Here is an 18,228-nt window from a genome sequence, read left to right as displayed (position 1 = left end):
GCTATTCAGCATACATCCCCAAAAGAGAGAGGGCATGGAGTACACAGAGAGAAAACATATCAAGAGTAAAAGAAAACAACGAAATACTTGGAATAACGTATAATACTAACTATGGATTATATACAAACATTTTTCTGTTAACCTGTTTCGTGGGAAGAGGTAGGCTGCATCTGGTAGATTAAAAACTGTCAGTTTCGATAACCATCTGTTCTTTTTTCTCCCTGTGCATGTGGGACTCGCCCCTATGAAAGACCGTAGGGTTCCCATACTATTGGTATTGCTGTGAATCAGGCGGCGTTATTCTCGCTCTGCTCCGCTCATTCACTTCCCATCAGTTGGCCGTGTCGGTTCGTTTTTTCCCCAATTCTCCAGTTCCTTCTCGCTGCCCGGTTCGATTCTCAGTTCTCTCGACGGTCGTGTGCCGGTTGGTGTTGTTGCTGCTGTTTAAATTCCGCGTTGGTGGGTGTGTACGAGTATGTATAAATTTGGATTAATTGCCCTGGTCTTGTGAGCTCAGCTGGTCAAAAGTGTTCCATTTTCGTATCTGCTCATAACGAAATTCCATCGGGAGAATACAACAATAAGGGCGGGCCCAAGGAAGCGCTACAGGTTGGCGGCTCGCACACAGATGCATCGAGAGCATCTCTCACGTGGCCCAGACCCAAATTTTCCAACTCCAATTCTTTTCAACACTCTCTCTCCCTCTCTCTCTATCTCTCTTTCTGCCGCCCCAAGCCCAAACCGTTTCTACCTACTTGTTGTTTTCGCGGTGATGTAATAGAAGGGAGAAGGCAAACTGAAACCGAGTCCTTCTTAGCCAAACAATTCGCTCGCGTACAGGGTGTGCTGGCGGTACAGTGAAAGCTCTAGTGACATTCCCGTTAAAGGCGGGCTGCTTATAGCCCCTATATGAGTGGTTATCAAGTTCGTAAAATTAAACATTGTTTAAAGATAATAACCAAACAGTGAGTGAAGTTATTCCCCTTTCTGTTTATAGTGCCATTTGTGATATTCTATAACGTACATTCCCGTCAAAACAAATATTATACTACTAAGTTTATTATAAAACTTTATTGTCATTGGGACATTCGATGTTAAGTTGTGTTCAAAGATCAATTGCAGTCTTCAGTTCATCAAGAAAGGCTTTCACTGTACGTGATATCAGCCTCAATTGGGCTTGATTTGGCCACAATGGAGGGCCCTCTGTGTCGGAGTGTTGATTGTGCGCTAATTTGTCTGGGAAGTGTGTAAATAAGAGTGAAATTAGCCGCTGCACTTTGCATTGTAATTCATTTAAAAGTCACCCGGGTCGCCCAAGCCCAATTTGATTGATTCAAAGGGAGTACATCATAAATACATATGTAGATACAAACAAATAAACGACGGCTATTTTCATGTTCAAGGCTGACTCACAACAGCACCCCCATCAAAAGCGGTTGGTTGTTCAACAAATTGTGACAATTTCGATCGGCACGCAATGGCGATTGGGTGGACTAATGGGTTTCGCTCATTACATCCTCACCTGGCCACAAATTTCTACCCGGCTTATCACGTAAGCCAAAAGTTTTGCCGCCACTTGGCCGGCCAGCTGTTCAGTGCTGCTCCAACCATCGCAACTTTATCAGTTTGGGGTTTCTTCATCGCAGTTTCTGGGTTTGTTTGGATTTCCATACATTCATATGTATGCCGCACACTAAGCACATTCATAATTTCTGTTTCATGCGACTTACGCACGCCCCTTTTTTAGGGTTATCGACTTCCATTTCCGCTTAAAAATTCTAACTTATTTACTTTTTCAAAGCGCCGCAACATCGTTCTCTTAAATTGTCGAGCGAGTGCAAGCAAACAAATGCGAGTGGAGCGTGGTTTCCTCGTGATTGCGCAAAATTTAGATTGCGGCGACTTTTGGGTGCGAGTACATAACCGAGATTGCGAACTGAAGATTGAGTCGTGCTAATTAAGTGTAGCACTAAACATTCTGAGAAACCCATATAAACTGGTTTACTGCCGATTGCTCATTTCGTCAACGAAAAGTTCCCGAACCTAGACAATAAGAACTTATCACTGCGACGGCCGCGTTGCCGGTTAATTACTGCTAATTGTTATAATTAGCTGGAGGTTGATACCGATTCGACCATACGCTTTTATTTTGAGTGCAAACGAAATATGCTACCAAACCGCAACATTTTATGAATATAAAAGATTTATTGCGTTATCATCTTTTTCTAAAGAATCCGCTTAATTAATAACCCTTATTTGCAAATATATCTTTCTTAATTAAGTGTACACACTTATGTTGTTGTTAATGACAAATGAATTTTAAAAGGTGATATCGGTATCCGTTACTAGACAATTCGTACTTTCCCTTATCAAATATAAGTGATTTCTCAGAACCAAAAAGTGGACAAATCAAAGTCCACCCACCTAATGTTGACGCATAATCAAGTATAAAGATAAGGCGGTAAACTGATATAACTATATCACCTATAAGGAATTGTATGCCACTTCACAATTATTTATAGATTATCCGTATTGATCGTATTCACCTTTGATGTTACTATATTTCCGCATGATCGATTCATGTTCGCTGCTTCTGGGTAATTGAAAGTCTGGGTGGTCTTCAGCTCAGGTAGTTATATTTTTCATTCAGACATTAAGGCATTGCAGCCGAATGCGTGATCAAATAACTCAGACTTCGGGAGTCAATAAATTCTTGCATTACCCTCAAGAATTGATAATCAACGATATATTTATACACTCGGCCGTTTATGGCAGTACTTGAACGAGGGGATTCCACAACTCTGATGCGTGTCAATAATTTTAGTCATAGGGTAAATAGAATGTGTGTTTACGGCAGCCAGCTCAATAAGTGAAAGAAAAACAACCTGTTATTCGATCCAACTTAAAAGCCCGTTCTGAAAATTTTGGGTTATTGCCTAAAAGAAATATCAGGAGCAGTAATCAATAAACTTTTCCCAAGAATAGAGCTAACTTAGATGTCTCCCTCAGCCAGTTTGAATGTCTTGAGATCGATATCGTCGTAGGGAGCCACATCGTGACCAGGATCCTCCTTCTCCTCATCCAGCAGACAGTAGATGCTATCCGTTTCCTGCTTGATGATCTCGTCACCCAGTCGCTTCCAAAAAGGACGACAGCGGTTCTTCCACTGACGCAGGTTGAAAAAGGCGCAATAGCGAGTGGTAGAAGACTTGAGCATGGCCATGTAAAGTGGTGTGATTTCATCCGCCATTAACTTGGCCTGCAGATAGTTGGCCATCTTGCGGCTGTGCAGATCGTTAAAGTCCACGTAGATGCGCTTGGCATGCTCATAGCATTTCTTAGCGATACTGGTCATCTGTGTGTCCTTGGCAAATATCTTTCCCAGATGCAAAAGTATCTCTGCCTCCAAATCGCGGTGTGTATAAAGTCGGGATAGGCGAAGAGCTCGCTTGTAACACGAAATGGCCTTCTCCACGTGCTCAAAACTTTCGGTTAAAAAGGAGTTATGCAATTTTGAAGGATTCAATAATAGGATCTACTTACATCTCGGAACATTGCCCTTGGATCAGGTAGTACTTGATGTTGAGCTTAACGAATCGGTATTCGGTACAGGCCAGGATCTGGGTTTTGATCTGCTCCAGGCACTGCTGCGCCGAGTTAAAGTTACCGATCTCCATAAGAAAATAGGCACGCTCCAGAAAAGTGTCGCAGAAAATCTCCATGTTCTTATCCCTGCCAACTGAAAGAGGAGCATTAACCATTAATAAGGCCTAAGAGGCATCAAGAATAGTCCCTACTTTCTGCTATTAGGACAGTGGCTCGACGGGCCATGGCCACCGCATCCTCGGGATGCTGGCGCACAATGGACTTGCCCTGGATGAGGAGCTGCCTGGCGAGATTCTGGGCCACCAGCTCGTGGAGCGTGAGACTGCCTGCGGGCATTCCCACCTCGGCGGTCCACACGTGACCGCGCACCAGATCCATGGCAATTTGTAGGAAATTGATGGCCGAGGTACGCTGTCCCGTGTTCACCAGGTACAAGGAATAGATGTAGTAGATGCGGGATATGTACTCGGCGGCATCCCGTTCCTGGCCGGCAATGTTGCGGCACAGCGAGATGATGTGCTCATTGAGGGCCACCAGGGCGTATGCGTATTTCTGACGATACGGCTCCAGCAGCTGCATGGTCTCAAAGAATAGGCCAAAACACTGTTTCAGTCCCCGTTGCTTGTGCAGACAAACGGCCAGTTCGGCATCGCGGAGTCGATCTACCATTCCGTAGAGCAATTCCGAGTCATCGGATAGCCGTTCCCGGATATTTAGGCTCTCGAAAAGTGCATTCTCCTTGGTGGCCAGGCAGTGGAGGAACTCCGGCAGCATGGTGCATCCTGCCCGGCGCAACTCATCCTCCAGAGCCTCGAAAACTGGTCCCTTAAGTCGGCGCGCCTCATCATAGGTCAGGGGGGTTATTCCTTGCCTTATGGTCTCGCGATCAAAGTTAATCTCTCGGAAATTTCGGTGGGGTAGATTGCGCTTCACTTGGCGCGTAATGCGCACCACCTCATTTTGCCACTCCAAGGACATGACCTTGGATCAGGTTAAAAGTGATGCATTAAATGTATAAATTTTCAATTTAGTTTTGTGGCAGTTATACTTTGAAGTATATTTAATAGTTTGCTTATGACGACTAAGTAATCTCTTGTTAGAGTTGCTGCTAATAACTAAAGTAGCTTGGTCATATTTAAGCAATTAATTTAATAGCAATATATTGCGAACCACATTCAATTGAACATAAAGTTTTAAAAACAATTATTCTGTTATATTCTGTTCTCATTTTGGGCGCAGAACTTGACTAAGCCTATTCCCATTGGTTTGAAACTTCTCTCTGTGCATATGATGATGAGAACAGCTGAGTACAGTGAATGCTAAACTGTTTAGCTGGCCAACAATGGCTTCAAAACCAACCCCTCTTGAGGGTTTTCCTTTCTACGGCTTCAGTCGCTTGCACGCTTGCAGATAAAACAGTTCGAGTGCCCCACTTGTTGACTGACTAGACAACTGGTTGGTTTTGGCCATTTAAGCGTTTGGCTTAGATCGCAGTCGTTCTATAGCCTCTTGGTCGTCAACAGCTCCACTGATCCGATAACATTGCCATTTCCTTTCTTCTTCAAGAAATCAAATCAAACAAAATCACGCAATGGCCAGCGAGGACACAAGCTTTATTCCCGATCTTCCCAGCGGTGGACCATTGGCCGTTTACAGAAAGAGGGCCAACTTCGACTGGAAGCGATTGCGACTGATATTCGAGAAGGAGCAGGGATTGCGAATTAAGGTAAGTGGATGGCTATCTCTTAGAAAGATAACGTGCTGGAATATATTTATACGGCTTGTGTGACTTACGTGACAGCTTATCAAATCGCTGAATTATGGCTAACGTCTTAAGAGTCTCGAAAGTAAATTGATGACATTATCCAATAAGTAGTTGTTACATACGATTCACGATTTAAATTAAAATTTTAGCTTATTGTGGTTTATAAAGCCTTAAAAACACGAGAAGTAAAATGTTCATTTTTATTGTGCGTTATAAATATAAACTTTTACTTTGGATTATAGTTTAAAAAGGTTTTTTTATTTAAATATTTAATTTATTAATATGTCACTTTTTCGTAGTACAAAGTGTGGCGTCGCCTGGAGAATGACCCCCTTTTTGCCCACCCATCCCGCACACTGCCCATGGACGAGCAGAAGCGTCTGTGCGCTATGCAGGTGAATCGCATGAAGCACCTGGACCTGGTGCCCAAAGAGATTGAGAGCCTGAGCTTCTCGGCCAAAACGAAGTATCTGATGTACATCAACGAGGCGTTGGCCTGCTACTCGCCCAGTTTGTCGGTGAAGATAGCCCTGGGCGTGGGCCTATTCAACAATGCCATCCGTGCCATGGGAACCGAGAAGCACCAGAAATATATCGAGGCAGCCTGGAATCGGGAGGTGATCACCTGCCTGGCCATCACGGAGCTGTCGCATGGCAGCAATACGAAGAGCATACGGACAACAGCCACCTATGATCCGACCACCCAGGAGTTTGTGATCAATACGCCGGACTTCGAGGCGGCCAAGTGTTGGGTGGGAAATCTGGGTAAAACGGCCACGGTGGCCATGACTTTTGCCAATCTCTACACAGCTGATGGCCAGAATCATGGGCTCCACGGCTTCCTGATTCCCATTCGCGATCCCAAGACACTGCTCTCATATCCGGGAGTTCTGGTCGGCGATATTGGGGAGAAGTGTGGCCTGAATGGCATTGACAACGGATTTGTGGTGTTCACCAACTATCGAATTCCCCGGCACAACCTCCTCAATCGCACCAGTGACGTCACTCCGGAGGGCGTTTACGAAAGTGTGTTCACCGAACCCGGAAAAGTCCTTGGGGCTGCACTCGAGAGCTTCTCCGCCGGACGCATTGGCATAATGCAGGAATCGGCCAATACTCTGTGCAGTGCCGCCGTAATCGCAGTTCGTTACTCCGCAGTGAGGAAGCAATTTGGCCCGGAGCGTCAGGGCGAGGAAATGGCCATTCTGGAGTATCAACTGCATGTAAGTGGAGTAAATTGCCATTTGAATTAGTTGGATTATCTTAACCAGAGTGCTCATTATTCATTTGGCAGCATTTATTTAATTTCCTTATATATTCTTAATTTTATTAATAAATTTCCAGCAATATCGCATCTTTCCCTATCTGGCTGCTGCCTGCGTTCAAAAAATCGCCACCGAAGAGCTGACAATCACCTATATGGAGATCATAGCGCGTTCCCAGGCGGATTCCAATGGATTTGATGTTCTGGTGGGTTATCTTTATATCGTAGCTAATAACACATCTAATGAAAACAATATTTTAGACCCAGAACGCTGCGGAGATCCATGCGCTGATCTCGTCGTCGAAACCTTTGATCACCTGGGCAGCGCGGGATGCCATCCAGGAAGCGCGAGAGGCCTGCGGAGGACATGGCTATCTGGCAGCAGCTAAGCTCGGCCAGATGCGCACCGACCACGATCCACTGTGCACCTATGAGGGCGATAACAACGTCCTAGGTCAACAGGCCTCCAACTGGCTGCTTCGCCAGTGGAGCGCCAAGGAACTGGAGACACCCATTGGCAGTGTGAAGTTCCTCGAGCGCCGAAGCGAGTTGCTGGCTCTCAACTACGCGTCCTTGGTGCAGAAAACTCCAATAGCCAGCTGGCAGTGTAAGTAGATAAATGTTTAAATAGGGATTTAGGGATAGTACCTACTTATTTTTAGTTGTAAATGTCTTTTATAGATAGAAAAAGTATCTAAAAGTATCAGATAGAGATTTATGAGCTATTTCCGATATTTGTGGTTACTATATTAATTACTATATTCATGTTTGATTAATGAGTTCGTTTTCCTTCAGTCTCCCTTAGGTGCTACGAGTGGCTGCTGTGTCACCTGATGGCCAAGACCACAGCTCACATCGAGGGTCAGCTGGCGGCGGGCAGCAGTAAGTTCGAGGCGAGAAACAACTCCCAGGTGGCCGGAGCACGCGAACTGTCCCTGGCCTACGCGGAGTACTATGCTCTGACGCGCTATGTGGACCACGTTAGTACACTGACGGTGGAGGCGCCATATGCATCCGTACTTCGCCTGCTGTTCGACGTGTATGCCATGTGGCTGCTGGAGAAGCACATGACCACCTTCTATGTGGGTGGCTTTGCGGCTGGCCGGGATTTCTCGGCTGCAGTGCGTCAACTGCTGCTGGACAGCTGCCTGAAACTGAAGGACGTGGCGGTGAGCGTAGCGGATGCCATTTCGCCGCCCGACTTCGCACTGAATTCGGTCATCGCCCGGGCGGATGGACTCCTCTATGAGAACTTGCAGAACGAATTTATGACCAACGAGGGGGCGTTCCAGCGACCCTCCTGGTGGCGTGACGTAATCATTCCGCAGGCCCAGTCCAAGCTTTGAGGAGGATTACCACCGGGGATTACCACCTAGTTACCAAGTGCCTGACTTCGATACTGAAGCGTTCGCTTGGCGCGTAGTAAGCCAAGTTAAATTGGAATTGGTGTTGCCTCTCGATAATCAGGTATAATGGCCAACTACATTCGCATTGATACCAGTGAAACGTTTTTTTTGATCATGTACCAACTATAACACACATTCGAGTACTTTAAGATGAAACTGTTACTAGACTACGATTAAAGTTGATATGAAAATATATATGTATATAAGCGAGTTAAATAAATATTGAATCATTTTGCGTTACAATGTTGTATCTATAAATATATCAAATTTTGTCCTAAATGGTTGGGATATGATATAGAAAAGTAATAAAAAAACTGGTTAAGCCTTGCATAAAAAGTTATGATTTCATAAATGAAGTAAAAATTAAAGTAATTTCTCTTTGTTATAATCATTCAGCTAGCGAGCATCCCAGTTATAAGATCTTATAATAAATCCCCGATTCGAGTGATTCGGTAAGCGTTTCCACTCTCTAGGCGTCTCGTCATCAACTTCGTGGGCAGTCCGCAGGTGTCCGATCGTTTATAAGAGGACCTGAGCCCACCTGTTCCGACTCAGACGTTGCCCAGTTGTCGATCGGTGCAGAAGATCGGCGAGTGCGAGAGAATCCCAGTCCGAATCCGAAATCGAAATCGAAAAACAAAAACTGGTCAAGAACCTACCGCCGAATCATAAACAAATCAAGTGAGTCAAGTGAGTGAGTTCGCAGTGTTTGTTTGTGTATCTCTATCTTGCGGTGGGACTCTCTATCTCTATCTATATGGAAATCGATCCCCTCTCCCGGCGATCGGCGATCACGGCCATATAACATCGATAGTTTTGCCAATTCGTTGCGCAGTTTTGGTTCCGTACTGGAAAGTGTATGTAGTGTTTCCAATATTAGTCGCTCTTATCAGCGAGATTCTAATGATGTTGTACGCGAGCTCAACCATTCGGTGATCATCAAAGTCAGGGGCGAAATGACAAAACACGTTCGTTCATCGGGAGTGCTACTCAGTCGAGTTCCTTTGTTTCAAGCGAGCCGTGCACAAAGCTGTTAATTGTTAATATTTTGGTGTATTAACAAAAATTATAAATCATCTTCAGACCGGTTGCTCAGCCTTTAAGTTATTCAATTAGATCGCGCACCAATTGTTGGGAACAAAAATCCCCGCTCTTAATGCCAACTTAATAAACTTCTGTAAGAAATGAATAAGCGAAACGTTGACAGATTGGAATATAAATGGCGCATCGAAAATATACTACATATGGCTGGTGGCAAATGGGGGAAATCAAAATAATATAACAAAACAAAACAAAATATATATATTCAATATACATTTCTAAACTCCGAGCAAATTAGTGAGAACCGGTTCGTTCTTCTCTTTTTCTCTCGTTTGGCAGACGAGCAACCGCCGAATTGAGTCAATAATATACACAGTCATATGGAGATCCATTAATTTACATTTTGGGGTTTTTTGTTTTCGATGCGGATGGCCAGGCCTTCCTCCCCCTAACCGTGCCTCCGATTCTGATTTCTTTCGCCAATTCATTATGGGAAAATCGTGTACGGGCAATTAGTTGTGGGTTGGGCCAGAGAAATATATATGAATTGGTTGTAATTGCCGCCTATGAGGCTTTAGCTTCGTGTCCAGTTGAGCGGGGAGGCAGTGAAGCCAATGACCCTCGCCCAGGCATCCAAGAATCGATTACTGGCGGCAGTGCATCCCCTATTCCGCACGTTACATTCGCGCATATTACCGGCTTGTGCAAGCGGATTTATGGATTCTGCCCCGAGCGGCTAATGACAATGGCTGTGAAAGTATCGGGCAACAATGAGGCAATGAGGCAGCAGCTCCCAGTTGTGAGCAGATGCTGCTGGGCCACCTCTAGATGGGATCTTATATAAGCCAACTAAGCCATCTAGACGTCTATATGTCAGGCAATCAACTCGCGCTTCCGTTTAAAGACATTAAATTTCATAGGCTTCAAAATATGCATCGTTTCGCAAACAAGTTCTCCTTACACTAATTTCCAAACCAGTTCTTAATGATTCCATTGTTTTATTCTTTACACCCCCAGCTCCAAAGTCCAATCGCAAATGCCCAGCTAAAAATATGTGGAAGGTTCTACTTATTTGTGTGGTGATGAGTGCTCTGAACGAAGAGTCATCGGGAGGTAAGAGAACCCACTAATGTGCACCTAACTTCCGCAATGATAAATATAATAGTCTAATGAATATATACAACCTATATATAGTTCTAGTATACACTCTTCCTCTACGAGCAACGAGTAACAATAATACTAAGCAAACTATATTTTTATTATCCACATGATGTTTTCCATTTCAGCAAAAACGGGTCCGACCCGCAGACGACGAGCATATGCCGGCGGTTACGCCGGAGGGTATGCCAGTAGTGGAGGAGGAGCCGGTGGACACAGCAGCTATGTGGGTACCGGTGGGGGTGGTGGTGGTGGCTACTACGATTACGATGACTATGGCGGCACCTCACCCAACTTTGGCATCATCGATCCGTATCTCTTCCACCAGCAGCTGACGAACCATATTTTGGCCCAGAACTTCGCCAACCAACAGTGAGCATCGATCTTATCCCGGGGATAAATTGTCTGGGTTCCTTGGGTAGTGATACGGCGGGCTAAGGGTAAACCTAACGCTTGAATATATCTGTTCTTGTAGAGCTATAACTGGTCTGGCCACGGCTGGCAACGCTTATGCATCCGCGGATGCTTCTCTTGTCGACGACAACGATATGTAAATACAAGTAGCTAGTCCTTAACTAATCCCAATACTAATTTAGTACGGAATGGTTTTCCATATTCTAATGTCCTTTTCTGCGCAGTCGCATCCAGCAACAGATCGCCGCTCAGCAGGCTTACCACGACAATCTAGTGCGCCAGAATCGGTACAGAGGAGGCTCCAGCTCCAGCTCTAGCTCTAGCTCTGGATCCGGGTCTGGATCTGGATCGGGATCCTACAACTCACATCGCTATGCACCCAGCTATGCCTCGGCATCCGGATCCATCGGTTCCAATGGCTATCGCCAGACGGCCTATATTAGCCCATCCAATCCGGTAAGAAATCCAAGTACCTCCAACGTGCATTTAAAGTATCTGTTTTATCTGTGAATACTTAAAAGTTATTAAAATAATATGAAAACATTTAAATGACTGCTTTAACTAATAGGAATTTTAATTTTCCCAGGCCTCTCCCAACATTGTGAATCGCTTTGGCGGCGGAAGCGGTGGTGGATCCTCGTTCTCCAGCTCCAGCAGCTCCGGAGGAGGTGGTGGCGGCGGCGGTGGCTACAAGGGCGTCTCGGTCTCGTCCTTCAGCCACAGCAACGGAGACGGAACCAGTCGACGTGGTGCCCAGACCACGGTGAACGACAACGGAAAGATCACCTCGTATTCGGTGCACTCCTAGGAAGATCGGCGGAGACCCTCCACTGGTGGCTAGGCTAACACTTACTCCGGTCCGACAAAGCAAGCCGCTCCCATTGAATATGTATAAAATATATAAATAATATACGTGTATTTTATTGTCAAGTTGGCGGACTTTCTTATCGGTTGGGACTTGTAGCGAAGCTTTCTTTAATTAGAAAGTTTCGTTCTCCCTTTCTGACTTACGCTAAAAAAAATGCAAATTTGTATATATATACATTTATATATTGACCTTGATTTTGACGTTGCTGTTGGCATTGATAGGTATATAAATGTTTAGTATTTGCAAGATTAGATTTACTTATTTTGTTTCAATGTTTTCGTTTTGTATTGGACGGATGGGCGTATCAAAGGTGACCGGAAGTGATCTATCTCATTGAAATTGATTCTTTATAAAATGGCTAAATTTCAAGATCGTTTTCTTTATTCAAGCTTAAGTGGAGCTAGAGACATGTCCCCAAAAATTGTGAAATTAACACAATTAAGCTATGGTATTATCAATTTCTCACTTAAACGAAATATCTCTTTACGAAATATTGGAAAACCCACCATAACCAATAACCTCTTCTCAGTTTTAAAATAGTGTCTGGTTTTTGTACTTTTTACAAATTAGTAAGACGCATTATGGTTTAAAAAGGTCTTGATAAGACTAGCTAATTCAACAAGGGAAATGTTAGTACTTCCTGAATTTATTTTGGAGCTCAAGGTTTTTTCTATATATTCCTTCACCTTGCTCGCAGATTTTTCTAAGTTCAATGGGAGCTCATTAGCATTGGATTCCACCTATAAACATAATTTGTACACATATATGTAATTAATCGCAAAAGTGATAATGTCGGCAGACGTACATGGCAACTATATACTGGGTATTTCTTGAGCAAGGTTCCCCGCCGATCATCAAAGCCGAATATGAAAAATATTCTATATAGGGCGATGATGTCGCAATTAACTTTCATCACTCGCGGCTTTCTGCACCAATTGCGAGCTCCAATTCTACGTGTACTATCAGTGGCATTCTCTCTAGGTCAGAAATCAATCAGTTCAAGACTGAGTTATACATAAGTGGCTCTTATCACCGCCGTCTGAGGCTTTAAAGCGGAGCTCCCTTCGCTCGATTGCATTAGTACAATTTAAATCGCGAGTGTCGAACGTATTTTTCGGTCAAGAGCTAACACGAATTGCCAAAATGAATAAGCTGCTGGTTTTGGCCCTTTGCCTGGGTGTGGTCTGTGGAGGTAGTGCACTGTTCCCAATATCTGCTAGTCCAGAAAATTACACCTAAGATGTAAACTGTGCCGGCTTGGTCCTGGCGATCTCATCCAAGTGTTTTGAGGCTGCCTATCAGCACTTGTGGATCAGAGTGTCGTCAGTGGCACTTGGGTTTTTCCTGAATGAAATATTTACACAACACCCTGGGAAATTGTGTAATTTATGGCGCGTGTGGCGATAAGAGATTGTAAACCTAACGAAACATACTTTTTGAATAGTGATGTAACAAACAAAATAAATAAAAAACTCAACTCTAAGGAAATAAAACTGTTTTAAAGTGAATGAGAAAACTCTGTAAACGAAAAACTTAAAGTGATAAAAGTAAAAGGCTTTCTTTTGTACTTAGGTTTTGATTAAATGGGATTTTTAAATCATCTTGCGTACGTTAACTAATACATTTCTCTCTTTTTATAATTACAGATTTCCAACAAAGGTAATTTGATTTAAAGTGCCTCATTTAATATATAATCTAATGGTTTGTTTTCAATTTAAAAATCGAAAAGTTTGGCGAGAACCAAACGCGACAGTTTCCACTCTCGGTAAGTGCCTTGTTGCAAATGTTAAAGATCTTTCTTTTCTGAATCGAGAAAATTGAAATATCCCCATTGGCTGACATGGTACTTCAAAATTTTAAATTTTAATTTTAGAAAAATAGGTCAAGAATCAACAAAGAAATACGAAAATATAGCTTGAGTTAGCACCACAAAAATTGGATCATTGATGAACTAAATTTGTGTTTTCTCTTTTGTGTTGATTTTATAATTTATAATTGTTGATTCTGAGATCCTTGACAATCCAATGACAATCTTCCTCTTTCGGAACGAATTTTATTAAGTTAATTGCCTCAATCCTCAGCCACTACAGTACCCACGGGCAGGCGGTGGAGCAGGCTCGCAAGAACGCCGGCTACGGAGGAGGCTATAGCGGTGGCTTTGGAGCTGGCTTCGATGGCGCCTCCGGTCAGGTTGAAGGCTCCTCTCTGGGAAAACTGGAGAGCTCCTACGACTCCGTGGGTGCGACTGAATCCGCCGAAGGTGCCTCCGCTGGCGGATTAGGTGGTGCCGTTGAGACTTTGGGTGGTGCTGCTGGTACTAACACCATTGGTGCTGGGGTTGGAAATTCCTTTGGCTCTAACTTTGCCTCCGGTTTTGGCGGACAGAATGCTGCCTCCTTTGGCGCCCAGAATACCGCAGGCTTTGGCGCCCAGAATGCTGCCTCCTTTGGTGCCCAGAATGCCGCCTCCTTCGGCAGCTCCTTCTCCACCAACGCCGCCTTCCAGACCAGCTCCGCCTCCAACTTCGGCAGCACCGCCGCCCACCAGGTGGGCAGCAATGTGGAGTTCGCTGAGAACGCCAATGCCGGCAACAAGGTCGACTTTGGTGGCGTGAACGCCGTCGACTCCAGTGCTCAGCTGCTCAGCGGAGTTCAAACCGTGCAGTCCGCCCCCACTTCCGAGTATTACAGGCACGAGAAGATTGTGTCCACCCCGCAACAGGTGGTCTACACCATTCCCGGTGGCTCCCAGCGTTACGTCCATCACGAGGAGCGTATTGTCGAGCAGCCTACCCAGACCCAGGTGACGCAGACGGTCCCAGTTCAAACCGCACACTACTATCAGCGAAAGGTGACCACCACTGCGTCCGCACCACAGCTGGTTCAGCCAGTTGCCAGCAGCCGTTTAACCTACGGATCGAATGCCGCCTCCACCTTCGGCAGCAATGCCGCCACCAACTTCGGCAGCAACACCGCCTCCAACTTCGGCAGCAATGCCGCCTTCAACTCTCAGTTTGGCAGTTCCTTTGGCCAGAACTTCCAGCAGAACAGCCAGCTGGGCCAGCTGCTCAGCCAAACCCAGCAAGTTGCCCGCCAGCAGGCTGCCTCCCAAGCCGCATCCGCCAACCAGGTGCAAGCTGGAAGTGGCTACGCCGCCGGCTCACAAGGTGGCTTTAACTCTGGCTACAACTCCGCCTTCAACTCTGGCTCCCAGTTTGGATTCAACTCTGCTAGCTCGTTGAACTCTGCCAGCTCCCTGAACTCCGCCAGCACCGGCAACAGTGCAGCTCTACTGAGTGGATCTCTGCTGGGCGGCAGCCAAGGATCTCTGCTGAGCGGACAGGTTGGCGGACAGCAGTCGCTGCTCAGCGGATCCCTGTTAAGCGGACAGCAGAACTTGGGACTTGGACTGAACGCGGCACAGAGTGGTCAAGTGGTCGGAGCTGGCAACGTTGGGGCCGGATTATCAGCAGGAGCCGGAAACTTGGGCAGTGGCTACCGTTCCAAGCAGTGGGAGAAGCAGTCCAAGTGGTCTTCCCAGAACTCGGTGGGTTTTATTTGACTTTTATATAAAACAACTTTCTACTTTATCAACTTTATGACGAGGTTGAGTTATTCGTATGCTTTATAATAATCTTTTTTTCCCTTCCTGTACCAACAGTACGATTCCAATGGCCATGTCAACAACTACAAGGATCTAGTCACCGGCGAGAGCGAAAGTGTTGACATCAATGGCAAGCGGGCGGGATACCATGCGGTCACAGCCTCCGTCGATGACAATGGCAAGTTCGGCACCCACAGTGTTCACTCGTAAAGCGGCTACATCAATCAGCACCCAAAACTTTACGCCTGTCGTGTTCTTAGTGGAGTGAAATACTCAGCTCGCACTGTTGTTGTAAAATAATGTGAAAGTAAAATAAATTTTTTAAATGTCAAATTAAATCTTTTGTTAAGCCAGGAAGCCCTAAAAAAGGGCAAAATACCTGCAGGCCTTTTAAAGTATAACTTCATACGGATTTAAAAGCTGAGCATATATATAAATTTGACACATTTTCAAAGATAAGAAAACAATCTTTAAATATGTGCTTGTCTATCTTCTGAAACTAATTTGTGAATGTTATAATTTCGTCACACATTTAGTGAAAATATAAGGTAGTCCAAGTGATCTTGCCAGAATTCGATTAGTCATCCTAAACGTATATTTTTTCAAAAACAAATCTGAAATTTATGAACATTTTCTTTTTACCTTCTTTACTTAAATAAAAGTTTTTTCTTTCTATCGATGGAAATTAGGAATATGATATTAACAGCGAAAAGCGAAATTGGCTTGAAATATAACGCCAAAATGTAAAATGATATGTCTAAAAACACTAAACTAAAGTTTTATTTTAAATAGAATTGTGCTTTACAAAGTTGTAAAAACTGGTTGGTGCAGAGGGCTTTCCTCAGGAGAAAGGCCGCTCCAACTTGCCATCCACCACCTGGACAACCCCACTGTTGATGACACCCTTGTGCTGATCCGTCTGCTCTCTTCTCGCTTTGCTATCCCGACGGCGTCTGAACTCCGTGGATGACATGCAGTAGCAGGGCTTCCAGCTGGGCCGTCGATAGATCTGTCCCTGCTCTTGCGGCACCCGCTCTGTGGTCCAAACCGGGACGTAGTGCGTCCAGGTCTCGCCGTTCCTGTAGATGCTGCCTGCATCGGAACTTCCACCGGTGTAGACGTTGCCGGGATAGTACTGGGGATAGTAGTCGCCGCGATTGGAGCCCTGGTAGCCACCTCGATTGGCGCCCTGGTAGCCATGCTGCTCGCCGGAGAAGTTGGGATTCCACTGCGACTTGGGATCATATGGCTTGCGGGTCTTGTGCTTTGAATCGCTGCCACCACGACCCTTGAAAATTGGCACACTGGCGTCCTCTGTTGGCGGTTATGTAAAAATAGAGTGGGATAGTAAACTTCATATTCATTCATATATTCATATATTCTTTCATAGGGTTGTTTTGCTTTGTCTGTAGTTGTACTTCTTTTTAATTAAACTTTTAAGCTGTAAGATACATCTCTGAGTATCTGACCCCTTTCTGATGGTATTGGTTCAAGAGGGAAAGTGAGTTTGTTAGCAGATTGCGATGGCCACTCACCCTTGTCGCCCTGCTGCTGAGCGGAACTGGTCTCGTTCCCGTCCGAATCGGAGGTGATTTCGAACGTGATGTCCGTGTGGATGCCCACGCGCTTCTTGTGCTTGCCCAAATCCGTAATTTCCACGCTCTCCTTGGACTCTATATTTGTTTTTTAGTTTTTTAATTGGGACGCCGAGGGTAGTGGGTGTGAGTGGATTTAATTACCTTTCGTTTGCTGCTGTCCATCACCCGTATCGACGGTGACCCGTACTCCGTGGATCTTGGGGCGATTTCCCCCGCTGGAAGTTCCGCCGCTGCCTCCGCCTGCACTTCCTCCTCCACCACTTAGGCTTCGTCCTGTTCCCGGGTCGTAGTTCCCATTGCCAGTTCCGCCCGCCTGTCCCGGTTGTCCGGGTGAGCCCGTCTGATTCTGATTGTTGCTGCCATCGCTCTCATCGAAATCCAACTTGGAGGACACTTTACTCGCCTGACCTGGTTGCCATCCGACGCCAGCGTCGTTGTTTGTTTTCGGTTTAGCATGGAAATGAGATTTAGCAGAAATTTAATTAAAGTTATGCAAACACCACGACCACGGATGGACGGACGGACCCTGGACCGACCACCTCCTCCGGACTTTAATCGGAGGAATTGGAGCGTGTTGCGGGTCCGTGGCATACAAGTGATGCAATTAGCACACGCTGACTTATTTACGGATATGCACCGCACCGATTCAACCGACTGAACTAATCTGCAACCTGAGCTGCCGCTGACCGATTTGAGGTTGCACTTGAATATGCACGGGCAGCGCCACAATTATGGGATTAGTCACAATCAGAATCGGATTTCGCTGGGGTAGTACCAATTAGGCTTCCAGCTGAGGCCAAAGGGAGCAAGTCTTCGATGGGAATCGAGTACTTTCAACTGCAATTACTTGTGTAGTCCAATCTGGGGTAAGCCCATATGAGATTTGTGTATTCTTAGGGTGAAGTATGAAGTTCAAAAGGAGATGCTCTCTTATGTTTGCAAAGCGAATTAGTTAGGATTTCATTCTAATTAAATGAGTGTACACTAGTTTTAAGTGTAGGCACCTTCAAGCTAATTGCGTTTAAAAAACTGCCACATAACTACACCCTCGCAAATCTGATAGGATTGTCTATTTCGTAGTTCCCCCACCACTGGAATTCCCTGCAGTCGAGTGACACGAATCCACATCTAAACCCGAAAATTCCAGCTGACTCATGGAGGAACTTCTTCGCCCGCCGCGTGATTGATTGATTGATTGCTGACCCATTACTTTGAACAACCTTGGACGCAGTGATGAGTTAGCAGCAGACCACCGAGGAGCACTATCAACAGGTGGGCGGTGAAAGAGCTCATTGTTGGCAGCGAATCGAGTGTTCTAATGGGTATTTCCCTTGGAGTTTCTCGAAAATCGATCTCGAGAATGGAGCCGCGTCTTGTGTGCGCACTTGAAAACCGCCGACAAACAACTAAGCGAGGCAAAACAAGCAAGCTGATTTCAAATATCTACGGAGATTCATTAAAATCAACTGGCAAAGCTGGCGAGCACAAAAAAGTCGCTTTTGTTT

The 18,228-nt window shown here is 45.3% G+C and overlaps 5 protein-coding genes across 15 annotated transcripts; 3 read left to right on the top strand and 2 right to left on the bottom strand.

Annotated features, from left to right (window-relative positions):
* The first annotated feature begins 298 nt into the window (after positions 1–298).
* On the top strand, positions 299–8,672 carry LOC6732802 (peroxisomal acyl-coenzyme A oxidase 3). 5 transcript variants are annotated; one of them, XM_016178087.3, is made up of 7 exons: positions 299–473; positions 3,501–3,502; positions 5,173–5,332; positions 5,671–6,594; positions 6,716–6,841; positions 6,897–7,242; positions 7,431–8,672. In XM_016178087.3, the coding sequence occupies exons 3-7, from the start codon at positions 5,198–5,200 to the stop codon at positions 7,979–7,981; spliced, it is 2,082 nt and encodes a 693-aa protein (XP_016025515.1). In that variant the 5' UTR covers positions 299–473; positions 3,501–3,502; positions 5,173–5,197; the 3' UTR covers positions 7,982–8,672. The 5 variants fall into 5 exon arrangements, with proteins under 5 accessions (XP_016025515.1, XP_016025513.1, XP_016025512.1 ...); XM_016178085.3 differs by lacking the exon at positions 3,501–3,502 and having other exon boundaries at positions 299–459; XM_016178084.3 differs by lacking the exon at positions 3,501–3,502 and having other exon boundaries at positions 299–463.
* Positions 2,559–4,692, bottom strand: LOC6732803. The gene is made up of 4 exons (XM_016180378.3): positions 3,798–4,692; positions 3,544–3,739; positions 2,993–3,485; positions 2,559–2,936 (listed from the first exon to the last, which is right to left on the bottom strand). The coding sequence occupies exons 1-3, from the start codon at positions 4,582–4,584 to the stop codon at positions 2,993–2,995; spliced, it is 1,476 nt and encodes a 491-aa protein (XP_016025517.1). The 5' UTR covers positions 4,585–4,692; the 3' UTR covers positions 2,559–2,936.
* Positions 8,582–11,584, top strand: LOC6732801 (heterogeneous nuclear ribonucleoprotein A3 homolog 2). Of its 5 annotated transcripts, none has more exons than XM_016178090.3 (6): positions 8,582–8,722; positions 10,100–10,195; positions 10,369–10,612; positions 10,716–10,790; positions 10,879–11,110; positions 11,241–11,584. In XM_016178090.3, exons 2-6 carry the CDS (start codon positions 10,135–10,137, stop codon positions 11,460–11,462), a joined length of 834 nt encoding a protein of 277 aa, XP_016025507.1. In that variant the 5' UTR covers positions 8,582–8,722; positions 10,100–10,134; the 3' UTR covers positions 11,463–11,584. The 5 variants fall into 5 exon arrangements, with proteins under 5 accessions (XP_016025507.1, XP_016025511.1, XP_016025509.1 ...); XM_016178094.3 differs by having other exon boundaries at positions 8,582–8,731; XM_016178093.3 differs by lacking the exon at positions 8,582–8,722 and adding an exon at positions 8,758–8,898.
* A 1,000-nt stretch (positions 11,585–12,584) lies between these two features.
* LOC6732800 (fibroin heavy chain) lies at positions 12,585–15,458 on the top strand. 3 transcript variants are annotated; one of them, XM_044923915.1, is made up of 6 exons: positions 12,585–12,714; positions 13,169–13,181; positions 13,252–13,287; positions 13,604–14,455; positions 14,504–15,068; positions 15,183–15,458. In XM_044923915.1, the coding sequence occupies exons 1-6, from the start codon at positions 12,666–12,668 to the stop codon at positions 15,333–15,335; spliced, it is 1,668 nt and encodes a 555-aa protein (XP_044779850.1). In that variant the 5' UTR covers positions 12,585–12,665; the 3' UTR covers positions 15,336–15,458. The 3 variants fall into 3 exon arrangements, with proteins under 3 accessions (XP_044779850.1, XP_002079913.1, XP_016025505.1); XM_002079877.2 differs by having other exon boundaries at positions 13,604–15,068; XM_016178095.2 differs by lacking the exon at positions 13,252–13,287 and having other exon boundaries at positions 12,591–12,714; positions 13,604–15,068.
* A 431-nt stretch (positions 15,459–15,889) lies between these two features.
* LOC6732799 (serine, glycine and glutamine-rich protein) lies at positions 15,890–18,148 on the bottom strand. The gene is made up of 4 exons (XM_002079876.4): positions 17,944–18,148; positions 16,865–17,131; positions 16,661–16,798; positions 15,890–16,439 (listed from the first exon to the last, which is right to left on the bottom strand). The coding sequence occupies exons 1-4, from the start codon at positions 18,014–18,016 to the stop codon at positions 15,967–15,969; spliced, it is 951 nt and encodes a 316-aa protein (XP_002079912.1). The 5' UTR covers positions 18,017–18,148; the 3' UTR covers positions 15,890–15,966.
* Positions 18,149–18,228: the final 80 nt, after the last annotated feature.

This window comes from Drosophila simulans, chromosome 2L, assembly GCF_016746395.2.
Source record: "Drosophila simulans strain w501 chromosome 2L, Prin_Dsim_3.1, whole genome shotgun sequence".
NCBI lineage: Eukaryota > Metazoa > Arthropoda > Insecta > Diptera > Drosophilidae > Drosophila > Drosophila simulans.
The sequence above is the reverse complement of the archived record's forward strand: the minus strand, read 5'-3'. Positions and strand labels throughout refer to the sequence as shown.

Coding starts and splice junctions, on each gene's coding strand:
- LOC6732803 (XM_016180378.3), bottom strand. CDS start 4,584: ATGTCCTTGGAGTGGCAAAATGAGGTGGTGCGCATTACGCGCCAAGTG. Junction 3,740..3,797: donor CACTGTCCTAATAGCAGAAA/GTAGGGACTATT, acceptor CTCCTCTTTCAG/TTGGCAGGGATAAGAACATG. Junction 3,486..3,543: donor CAAGGGCAATGTTCCGAGAT/GTAAGTAGATCC, acceptor TTTAACCGAAAG/TTTTGAGCACGTGGAGAAGG.
- LOC6732802 (XM_016178085.3), top strand. CDS start 5,198: ATGGCCAGCGAGGACACAAGCTTTATTCCCGATCTTCCCAGCGGTGGA. Junction 6,842..6,896: donor CCAATGGATTTGATGTTCTG/GTGGGTTATCTT, acceptor ACAATATTTTAG/ACCCAGAACGCTGCGGAGAT. Junction 7,243..7,430: donor TCCAATAGCCAGCTGGCAGT/GTAAGTAGATAA, acceptor GTTTTCCTTCAG/TCTCCCTTAGGTGCTACGAG.
- LOC6732801 (XM_016178090.3), top strand. CDS start 10,135: ATGTGGAAGGTTCTACTTATTTGTGTGGTGATGAGTGCTCTGAACGAA. Junction 10,613..10,715: donor CAGAACTTCGCCAACCAACA/GTGAGCATCGAT, acceptor CTGTTCTTGTAG/AGCTATAACTGGTCTGGCCA. Junction 11,111..11,240: donor ATATTAGCCCATCCAATCCG/GTAAGAAATCCA, acceptor TAATTTTCCCAG/GCCTCTCCCAACATTGTGAA.
- LOC6732800 (XM_002079877.2), top strand. CDS start 12,666: ATGAATAAGCTGCTGGTTTTGGCCCTTTGCCTGGGTGTGGTCTGTGGA. Junction 13,288..13,603: donor CGCGACAGTTTCCACTCTCG/GTAAGTGCCTTG, acceptor CTCAATCCTCAG/CCACTACAGTACCCACGGGC. Junction 15,069..15,182: donor AGTGGTCTTCCCAGAACTCG/GTGGGTTTTATT, acceptor CTGTACCAACAG/TACGATTCCAATGGCCATGT.
- LOC6732799 (XM_002079876.4), bottom strand. CDS start 18,016: ATGAGCTCTTTCACCGCCCACCTGTTGATAGTGCTCCTCGGTGGTCTG. Junction 17,132..17,943: donor AACTCATCACTGCGTCCAAG/GTTGTTCAAAGT, acceptor GATGGCAACCAG/GTCAGGCGAGTAAAGTGTCC. Junction 16,440..16,660: donor TCAGCAGCAGGGCGACAAGG/GTGAGTGGCCAT, acceptor AACCGCCAACAG/AGGACGCCAGTGTGCCAATT.